Genomic DNA, 12086 nt, shown 5'->3' on the forward strand with positions numbered 1-12086 from the left:
GTCCCTTGACCGTGGCTACGTTAGACCCGCAGATGTGATCTTTTCGAACCCGAGCCTACCGTCATAAAAGACTTAAGGAAAGTTTAACTAAAATTTCCTTAGCGGATTAAGTCGTAAAAATTAAAATTCTAAGTTTTATTTTCTAGCTATAAACTAAAAGTGCTTAGGATTTTCCCATCCCTTGGGAAGAACCCAGCTATTCTCATCTCCGACACGGCCATCCTGACGATCACACGTCCTCAGGTGCATCTAAAAATTTGGTTTTTGCTTAACGTTAGATTTAAATTAACAACTTCAAATAATGAATGATCTACTTTGAATAATCTGCCGATTCAGGGATCCAACCGAACAACGAAGAATAGTAGAGTTTATAAAATATTTTAAAGAACTTTAAATTGTGTAATCGCTAATGCCAGTTGTGTTTCGCAAGCTGTAGATTCTCTTTAAATTTTATTCTTTGCAAATGACAGGATAAACACATCTAAATTACTTTAGACTCCACTGCCACACTGGGCAAGTGGTGTAAAGGAATCACATCTAAATTGCTTTAGACTCCACTGTCACACTGGACAAGTGGTGTAAAGGAAACACATCTAAATTGCTTTAGACTCCACTGCCACACTGGGCAAGTGGTGTAAAGGAAACACATCTAAATTGCTTTAGACTCCACTGTCATACTGGACAAGTGGTGTAAAGGAAACACATCTAAATTGCTTTAGACTCCACTGCCACACTGGACAAGTGGTGTAAAGGAAACACATCTAAATTGCTTTAGACTCCACTGTCATACTGGACAAGTGGTGTAAAGGAAACACATCTAAATTGCTTTAGACTCCACTGTCATACTGGACAAGTGGTATAGGTTTATTTGGTTCAAATTACTGTCCATGTTCTTCAGAGCTTTCTACATTTATTGAGTCATTTTCGTCCTCAGGATCACTAAGATCCAACTCGCTAGGAACACAACTCTGCGGCATTTTTCTTAATTTATCGTGACTGTATTTATACGTTCTTTTGCCTTTAACTGAATTTAAAATATATCTGTCTCCTTCTAAAACCTTCGCTATTACAAATGGACCCCTAAATTTCGGATCTAACTTAGTCTGATTTCTTTCTTCGTTTTTCAATAATACGAAATCACCAATGCTAAACTTAACTACTTTAGCCTTAGTTTTATCAAATCTATTTTTATCATAGAGAGCATTACTTTCGATATTACTTATAGCTTGTTGCCTTACATTGGAGATATCTACTTCTCTAACTTCGGTATTTTCATGCGCTAAAAATCCGTAAGGTCTTGCCACCTTACCAATTAATAATTCTAAGGGACTTGATTTGGTGACACGATTGGTAGTGCAATTCAGAGCCAACTGTATTTCGCCTATTGCTTCTTGCCATGACCGTCCGGTAGTTTCTACTGCAGTGAACATGTTCTTTAAAGTACCCATAACGCGCTCTACCTGACCATTTGCTCTACAAGATCCCGTAGCTATTAAATGTAATTTAATATCTTGACTTTTACAATAATTTTGGAAATCCTTACCGGTAAAGCATCTCCCTTGGTCAGCGATTACTCGACAAGGACTACCAAAAATAAATATAGCTGATTTAAGTGCTTTGATTGTACTAAGAGAATCTATATTACGGGTATGGTACAGGTATACGTATTTTGTAAATGCGTCAATGAGTACAATAACGTACTCTTTTGAGTCATTCTTACCACTTAGCTTGCCCGTAATATCCATATGAACAGTATGCCAGGGTATACTGGTTTTAGGTATTGGATGTAATTCGGCTTGTACCTTGCCTGAATTGGATTTAGAAACTTGACAAGTATGACAGTTTTCTACAAATTTCCGAACGTATTTCGCCATCCCTTCAAACCAATAATATTCGTACAGTTTTTCAAGAGTTTTATCCCAACCTAAATGCATGATCGATTGATGTACGTGATTAATAACAGACCATCGAAAACCTCGAGGAATAATGGGTAGACAAAGGGTTTTCCCATTTCTTTGAATTTTCCGATAAAGGGTACCGGATCTTAATTCGTACGTCTTTAAAATGTCTTCCGCGATTTCATCGTCTTGTAATTTAGAAACGATTTCTGAAATTTGAGGATCACGACGTTGCTCTGCTAGTAACCAATCTTCCGATATTTCCGTAAAATTAATTACCTTCTCTTCAATTTTATCAAAAGGTTTACGAGTGATGTCAATTGGGTTACGAGAAAAGAAGTCAACATGTGACATTCGTTTCCCTTCTCTGTAAACAATTTCAAAAGTGAAGGATTGTAGAAAAGCCCACCATCTATGAACCCGGTCATTTAAATTGATTTTATTTTGAGACGCTTTTAAAGAATTGCAGTCAGTAACAACTGTAAATTCTCGACCATGTAAATAATGCCGAAAGTGCTTAATTGAGTTTACTACGGCTAAGGTTTCCAGCTCGTACGAATGATACCTGGATTCGGCTGAGCTAGTCCTTTTACTATAGTATTCTACAACTCTATTGTTACCTTCTACTTTTAACATTAATATAGCCCCGTAACCGTCAGAGCTAGCATCGGTGTGTAGTTCAATCGGATAATTAGGGTCGAAGATTATCAACACTGGCTCATTTGTTAAGATGGTAATTATTTTTGTCGTAGGGTTTCGTGTTTATCTTGCCAATCTTTATTTTTGATTACTGAGGTAAGAGAGTATAAAGGTTTCATAATTTGAGAAAACTTTTGGGATGAATTTACGGAAATAAGAAGCTAAACCGATAAATTGTCTTAATTGTGTAACAGTAGTTGGTGCAGGTAAAGAATTTAAAGCTTGTATTTTACGCGGATTGGGTCTTATGTTACCATTAGTGACTTCATAACCCAGGTAAGAGATTGATGTTTTAAGGAATGAACATTTAGCAAAGTTAAATGAAAATCCAGTTTTAACCAGAACGTTTAGAAGGGTTTCCAACCGTTCCAACGCCTGCTCTATCGAACTCGCAATAATAAGCACATCATCTAAGTAAACTACAACCCAAGAGTAAGCTAAATCACCCAGAGCTTTGAGAATTTCTCTTTGAAAAACAGACGGTGCATTTTTCAATCCAAATGGCATTTTTAGATATTCATATTGACCATCGGGAGTAACAAAAGCAGTGAATTCAGTAGAATTTGGGTGGATACCGATTTGGTGAAAGCCGCTAGCCATATCTAAGCTTATAAAATATTTAGCATCCCGTAATCTCGCGATCTGATCTGAAATTAAGGGTAAAGGAAATCTATCTGCAACGGTATTTTTATTTAACTCTCGGTAATCTACACAAAGTCTATCTGAACCATCTTTCTTCTTAACGAGTAATATAGGGCTAGAAAACGGTGAATTACTAGGTTTTATAATTTTTGCTTTAAGTAATTCTTCGATTCTTTCACGGACAATTTCCCGCTCTTCAACGCTAAGTCGATACGGTCTTCTCTGAACGGTAATATTAGGGTCTATGAGACGTATTTCTAATTGACCTGTAGTAACTTCGGTTCGGGGAAAACCCGTGATAAAAGAATCTTTAAAATTTTCTAAAACGGAAATTAATCTAGTTTTATCATTACCCGTGACGTCAGTGTCTACTTTGTTGAAGTTAATCTCACTAGGAACTGTTTCGCATGTATTGACTACTTTAGCCTTGCAAATGGTAAAATGATTTTGCGTAATATTTACTTCGAAACCCTGACCTAGAATTTCACGACCAATCATTATATTATGTTTTAAATAATTATCGGGAATTACATGAAAGACTATCTCCAATGTAAAGTTATTTATACGAACAGTAGATAAAATTTGTAATGTACATTTTACACAATTATCTCCGATACCTCTCATTAAAACTATATCATTGATATGTTTTCCAGAAAATTTATTGGCAACCGATTCTTTAATTAGTGAGCACTCAGCTCCTGAATCAAAGCAAAATGGAAACGACTCACCCATATGGGTCATTGTACCCACTGGAACATCCACGGTGCAAAAGTCCACTCGGCGTTCGGTGCTCGAGTGCTGATTTCCACTGTTGTTGCCGCTGTTGCTGTTGTTCTTCCTTGACGGACAGTTTGGTGCAATATGACCCTCTTTATGGCACTTAAAGCAGGTTACTTTTATCGCGGTGGATGGTCGACTTCCTTCTGGACTATGAGAATTTTTCCTCTTGTCCAGAAATGACTTCTTGCGACATTCAGATATTTTGTGACCAGAAATACCGCAGAAAAGACATTTAATCCGTGTCTCCGTTGGCTTGAAGCGTTTCGGGTCTGAACTTGACGAGTTCTCGGACGATTGCAACGGTCGCTTCTTTGCGTACGAGTAAGCCCTCATTTCATTAAGAAATTGGTCTTCCGTTTTTCCTCACTCGTAAGCGCTGTGCGTTCGACCCGGTGATCTTGCGATGTTAATCGATAGAGAACAGCGCCGTTGATAATCTCCGCCATACTCAAATTTTCCCACCTCGCCTTGAGAAGAGAGCGTAAACGAATCCCAAAAGCTCCAGTTGTCTCGTCTTTTAACGGTTGTTCGTTAAAAATCTTCATAAGGGCAGAAGCTGCGGTTTCTCTTCCACCAAAACGGGAAATAAAAAGTTCCTTGAATCGAGACCAAGTAATAGTTCCTCCAACCATAATTTGAGTCAACCACTGTGCAGCGGAACCCTCTAAGGCGCTACTAAGCGCGGAAAATAGTGCACTGCCTTGCAATGGATTTTCTTCCATCATAATGCTAACAGCTGAACTCCATGCAGCCGGATCAGAGCCAGAGGTTTCTGGGTTAAAACGTGGTAGTGTAAACTTCCTGGAATTTGTGTCAGGTTTTTGGGCAATTGATTGAATCAGCTCACGTAAAATAGCCATATGCTCTTGCATTGATATACTCGGCGTCGATCCCACTTCTGATGTCGGATTAGCGTTGGGTTGAGAAGGGCGCATACTATTATTATTATCTTGAGACATTTTATTATTTAATCACAATATCTAGATGACACAAATATCGTACAACTTTATTAATACACAATTATAGTTTCTTGTAACAATGTTTTACTTAAGCGTAGCACACACACACACATACACACACAATGTTATCTAGTCACTACACTAAAAGTATAATTTAATATTATTATTTAATTATTAACAATTATAATTTATTTAATACACTGAACTAGCAATATGAACAATATTAACAAATAAGATATCGTTAATGTTAAACGTTAGAAATAATAAAATGACGACAGACTTGGATAAGAGAACGAATCCACGGTCAGAAGGACAGCAATCAGTTATCGCTCACTGTTCAGAGAGAACTGCCTCTTCTCAAAACTTATTTTTCAATCCGTAGCTCCTTCAGGTAATTATTCTGAAAAAATGTACAAGCTACGTTTTGCAATTGTACATTCCGAAGATGTACACTTGGGTATTGCTGTCCCTTGACCGTGGCTACGTTAGACCCGCAGATGTGATCTTTCGAACCCGAGCCTACCGTCATAAAAGACTTAAGGAAAGTTTAACTAAAATTTCCTTAGCGGATTAAGTCGTAAAAATTAAAATTCTAAGTTTTATTTTCTAGCTATAAACTAAAAGTGCTTAGGATTTTCCCATCCCTTGGGAAGAACCCAGCTATTCTCATCTCCGACATATATATATATATATATATATATATATATATATATATATATATATATATATATATATATATATATATATATATATATATTGAAACACTAAATTTTTTAATATTAAAAAAATTTAATTCCTTAGCCCACTAAACCTCGCGGATAAGAGAATAGTCGCCTAAGTTTCATAAAAAGTTTTGGGATCCATTGCTCTTTGGAATATTCCGCTTCCGTATGAATGTCGGTATTTTGTTTAATAGAAAAGGTCTAGACAAAAGTTCTCGCGCATGCCAGTTAACTTTCTTTAATTACTTACAAATTTGACTGCGAAGATGACCCTTTGTCCTTGATTGACCCTTTTGATTGACGAGATTGGCCGAAATAGTTGTAGACGTATTAAATAGATGTTGGCATTCTCAATAATAAATCGTGATTGGCGACAAAAATTATAAAAGAAAACTTAACTTTATTTCACCAAATAAACACTTAGAATAGGATTTATAATATTTCGGTAACGTAGGTTGACTAAATATTTGTAAAATAGAACACTTATATTTACGATTATAACTAATTTTATAATAATAATAGTGAGCGTGGTGAGTAATCACCTGATGCGAAAATAATTAATTTTATAGAAAATAATACAGAATATTAAATTAAATAATGAAATTTTAGAACTTAATGAGATTTTAGTGAGTAATCACCGAATAGTAGTAATAGTGGTAATAGTAGTAAAATGACTAAGAAATATTTTGCGTGGTGGTTAACACCGGGGGATAGATCGAAGTGTCGATCATCGCTCAAGTTTTGAGGTTCGTAGCTGATTTTTCCCTCCTCGTGTCGTCTTGTGACGTCTCGGGGCTACACATTAATTTAGCTAGTGTCGGTAACGAAAATTTCGGGTGGTAGTTCGCCAGGCTGGTAACATCGGGACATTTTGTAGTGTCTCAATCCCCCCTGCCAAGCCAAGACTACCCCATCAATTTTTGAACCGAGCTAGCTCTTTGAAAGAGTCGGTGAGTCGTCACCGGGTATGGGGATAGTAGGATGATAGGAGTTAGTGGTGAGTGATCACCTAGGAAGGATGACTTGATGAGATAGTAGGAAGAAAATTTGATGAAAGGTTTGGTGAGTAGTCACCTGATAGTAGTCTGGTTTGGTGAGTACCCGAGAAAAAATATTTATATATAATTATATATATTTATATATAAATTGGTTATATATGATTATATATGAAAAATGGCCAAATATAATCATATCTAATTATATATAACTATATATAATTATATATAACAATATTTAATTATATATTTATTACATCTAATTAATTATTGGGTTAATTTTATGGATAGAATATTTAATATGGTCCTACGCAATTCTGTGTAACTAATTAAAATGCAAAAAAAAAATATCTAGATATAGTTTTATAGCTATAATACCAGCGGTCACCCATCCAACTATTAACTCTGCTCAATGCTGCTTAACTTTGGTGATCTCCGTGCGTCTTGAAGTGTCTGCTGTGCTGCTGTCTTAGATAATAATGATTCTATGATCTACATAATGTATCATATGAGTTTATCATAAATGGGATATAAAAATTGATTTTAATATATATTTGGATAGTCATTATTCATAATTTATTTATTTTACCGAATTTCGTTATAATATAACACTTATTTAAATAATAAAATAAATAATGATTTTACTATTAGGTAATAGCAGAGCAGACCAAAACATCTCATAGGAAATATGACAAATTTTGTATTTCAGAATTATTTAAACGTAATTATAAACATCATTTTACACTTTTTGTGATTACCAAAAAAAAAATTTTTTTTCAAAGAAAAAATTTTTATGTCTGTTAATTATATATAAGCATATATAATTATATATAATTATATATGGGACTATATACAATCTTGCATGGCTGTATATTGCTCCATATATAGTCACATATAATTATATATGATTATATATAACCTCATATACAATTCCATATATAATCATGTATGATTATATATAATTCTATATACTTATATATAATTGTACATGGAACTATATATAATCGTGCATGGTTGTATATTGCTCCATATATAGTCATATATAATTATATATGATTATATATAACTTCATATACAATTCCATATATTATCATGTATGATTATATATAATTCTATATACTTATATATAATTGTATATGGAACTATATATAATCGTGCATGGTTGTATATTGCTCCATATATAGTCATATATAATTTCATATGATTGTATATAACCTCATATACAATTCCATATATTATCATGTATGATTATATATAATTCTATATACTTATATATAATTGTATATGGAACTATATATAATCGTGCATGGTTGTATATTGCTCCATATATAGTCATATATAATTATATATAACCTCATATACAATTCCATATATAATCATGTATGATTATATATAATTCTATATACTTATATATAATTGTATATGGAACTATATATAATCGTGCATGGTTGTATATTGCTCCATATATAGTCATATATAATTATATATGATTATATATAACCTCATATACAATTCCATATATAATCATGTATGATTATATATAATTATGTATGATCATATATAATTGTATATAATTATATATGTGATTCCATATATAATCATATATGATTATATACAATTATATATAATTATATAGAAACATTTTTTCTCGGGTAGTCACCTAATAGTAGTGTGAGTTGGTGAGTAGTCACCTATAGTGGTATGATTTGGTGAGTAGTCACCTAGTAGTAGTATGATTTGGTGAGTAGTCACCTAGTAGTAGTATGATTTGGTGAGTAGTCACCTATGATAGGAAGATTTGGTGAGTAGTCACCTGATAGTAGTATGGTTTGGTGAGTAGTCACCTAATAGTAGTGTGTGTTGGTGAGTAGTCACCTATAGTGGTATGATTTGGTGAGTAGTCACCTAGTAGTAGTAGAATTTGGTGAGTAGTCACCTAATAGTAGTAAATGAAGATTTGATAGATGGATTGGTGAGTAGTCACCTGGAGAATGGATGTGTGGATAGACTGGTGAGTCGTCACCTGAAAAGAAATTTCTTAAAATAAAAATAAAATTAAAATTTTGCTGTAAAGTTGGTGAGTGATCACCTGTAAATGAATAATTAATTAATATTAGAAAATTTTCTTGAGCAAATGGTCGAAACTCCGTTCTAGACTTCGATCTATTTGCACTGGGCTAAAAAAAATTAAATTGTTATAATTATTATTTAATTATAATTTGTTGCTTTGTTATTTTTTTTTTTTTTTTTTTTTTGTCTGCAGCTGTAAATAAAACAAATTAAACTGGCAGATATAGATGTTAGATGGTATGAATGATTTAGTAAATATTATAGTTTTATGATGAAATAGTATGATAAATGCTTAATATAAATTTTATAGTAGTAATAATTGTGTCATAGAAAAGTAATAATAATAGTATAATGATACAGTGATATTTTAAATAATGATATGAACGATGATACAGTAATATAAATAAATAATTAAGTGAATGATTAAATAGGGGTTTATCTTCACAGAGAACGCTGGTACGTCTCTTGGAAGTTTTTGATGTCCTCTTTGTTGTTATTTATCTCGATTCCGTTTTTGTATCCAGGCCAACGTCGGTTACTAGCCTGGCATTCTGGATCAAAAAGTTGAATTGGTACTCCACATCTTTGGTAGTGTCCTTTTTCTCGTTTTCAGGTGGACGAAAACAAAATTCAGCGTGCTTCCAAGCTTGGTTGGCTGTATCCTTTCGAGTACTTGAGACATCATATTGTAACGGGTGTGTTTCCGCTCATTGGCCCCTTAATTAATTTAATAGAAATAAAACAATACCTAGCAAAAATGATTCTAAATTAACAAGGGCGCCACCAGGATTTTGTATCTCGGTTCCTGGAACCGGAAACCAGAGCTGAGCTTAATAATCTACAGGGAGAGAGAGTGGAGGAAGGTGGTCTGAAAGAAATAAATTTTTATTTAACAACGGCACCAAAATTTATTAACAAAATAAAATAACAACCCGTGCACTTGCACGCACTCCAACTCACTTACAACTCACTCACTTAATACTATGACTTATTACTACGGTTTTCTTACTTCACGCTTCCCACCGGGAAGTCGCTACTACAACTTATATCTACCTATCAATAAGACACCTCGTACAAAGACGTCAGTGTACGAGGGCTGTCAATAACGCCTGGCTACAGAAGCAACAGCCTAGTGACTGCAACGTAAGCCAAGAAGCCTCTGCAGCTCACACACACACTCCACACTATTCTTACGTCGCGCTGTCCACCGGACCCTCACGCTCTATCAAAATTCTTAATCCTGACGGTACCCTCTTATGGAGCGTCTATACCGCAGTTTCTAACTAAGTCGCGCTGTCCACCGGACCCTCACGCTCTATGCCAGCGAAACACCTCGCAAACGGACTGCTCGCTTGCGAAGGAACGCTGGTAGCATTCACACACACATAACTCACGCGTCTCACACACACACTGACTCTACTTTACTTTTATTTCCTGGATTACAAAATTAAACTCCAAAAAAGTCAACGTTCAATTCTTACTAAAATTATTCAGTCATTAGCTCGAGATTAAAATCATAAACAATTTTCACAACTAATAATTACTACTTAAAATTTCCGACTTAAAAATCGACGCCTAAACTTATTTCAAAATTACCACGAGTTTAATACTCAGTACATTGTATAATCCTCAGAATATTCTCTATAAAATTAACTAAATTTCTCGGACGTAATCCACACTGACAAATAGTTTTTATAAATAATTCCAATAATAATTTTAGTCTTCCATAGTTCAATATATAAATGACCACGTGGAATTTTTCGATTTATAAATAATTAATAAAGCAATTTGTCTCAATATAAAATAAATTCACGAAAAATTATCCACGGTGGGATCAATTTCTAATTTCGTCGCAATTTTCTTAATACTTAATTTTCCAAATAATAAAATAGTTTCCAAAATTAATACGATATCAATATTTAATTCAAGATAATAAATAGTCTTAATAAAAGATAACTCAATTGTTGTAAATAGTAATAATAATCCAGTTGTTAATTTTACGATTTATTGCGTAATAAAATTCACAAGGAATTTGCGCGCTCAAAATGGATGCCGGCGTTCGTTACCGCGTAGCACGTTTTGACCTCGGGTACCGAATACTATGTCGTGTCGATTGGAACCTTCTCGGTGTTCATAATTTAATTAATATAAAATATATTTATTTAAACCAATCTCAAGATGTTAATAATTATTAACCAACTGTATTAATAAAATTAATTATTCACGACTTGCAAACCCAAGAGGTCTAGAACATTCCTCGGGTATAAACCCCCAGGAGGAACGCTCCCAGCAATGAACGAATCACTTCAATTAAATAATTAATTATTATTGAGCAAAATTATTAAACAATTGAATTATCCAAACTTGAATAAATAAAATGAGAAGTAGTGTATTTGATGAGCCGGGTATATGGCCCCAAGGCTCATCATTACCAAAGTCCAATACCTGGTGTGAATTTGGTTGAAGAAACTCTATGGTTGATACTCGCTTTCTTCTTTGGACTTCTTGATGTTACTCGTTCCAACACTTTACTACTTCTCCGGACACCATGCATGGCTCATCTATATAACGACCCCAAAAATACCCCCTCCTGCTCTCTCTCTAGGCCCGAATATCGATGCGCTCAAATGCTAGTCGAAAAGTTATCGATCTCTGGCGACTTATCGATTAAGGGTAATTTACCCTGTTACAATATATTGGTGTTGTTTGTGTCTGATAATGCGGTAACGAATTTAAAATTGTTACCGTGACTGGACTAGTTGGAAACTCGTCTCGCAACCCTTGTCGAGATGAAATTTTCGACTGAGAGAATTTAATTTTTTCAAAAGTTGGTTTTTGAACCAACTGACGATCTTTAGTTCCAATTTTGTAACTAGTAGTGTCTTGCTTCTCCTTGGAAGTTAATGGAAGTGAATCGGTTTCTGGTTGGACAGGCTCCTTGCATTTATCTTGGTATTTTCCCAGTTTCTGTATCTTAGGTTCGATTGAGTTAAGTCGTTGTTTGACGGCAACGACATCTCGTTCTACTTCACGCACAGAACTTGTCAGGTTGGTGAGTTGGCAATTCTTTAATGAAGAATGGCTTTGCACGAGTCTTTTTATGCCACTCTGGAGTGCTTGGATGTCCTGTGTATTCTTCTGGATTTGGATATGGATTTCCTTCATTGCTTTACAGATATTTTCAAACCATTCAGGCCGTTCATGAGTGAACCTGAAGTTTGGAGCTGTAGAAGTTATGCCAGGCTGAACCATTGTTGGTCTAGGAATTTTGCCAATGTTGAGCTGGGTGACGGATGCTGAAGCTTCTTCGGTGTTGATCGT

General features: G+C 34.5%; 1 protein-coding gene across 1 annotated transcript; it reads right to left on the bottom strand.

Annotated features, from left to right (window-relative positions):
• Positions 1-4363: 4363 nt before the first annotated feature.
• On the bottom strand, positions 4364-5669 carry LOC123261340 (the record flags this gene model as incomplete). The annotated part of the gene is made up of 1 exon (XM_044722929.1): positions 4364-5669. A coding segment is annotated over exon 1 (615 nt), but the record flags the coding sequence as incomplete, so codon positions are not given.
• Between the last annotated feature and the right edge of the window lie 6417 nt (positions 5670-12086).

This window comes from Cotesia glomerata, linkage group LG3 (assembly GCF_020080835.1).
Source record: "Cotesia glomerata isolate CgM1 linkage group LG3, MPM_Cglom_v2.3, whole genome shotgun sequence".
NCBI lineage: Eukaryota > Metazoa > Arthropoda > Insecta > Hymenoptera > Braconidae > Cotesia > Cotesia glomerata.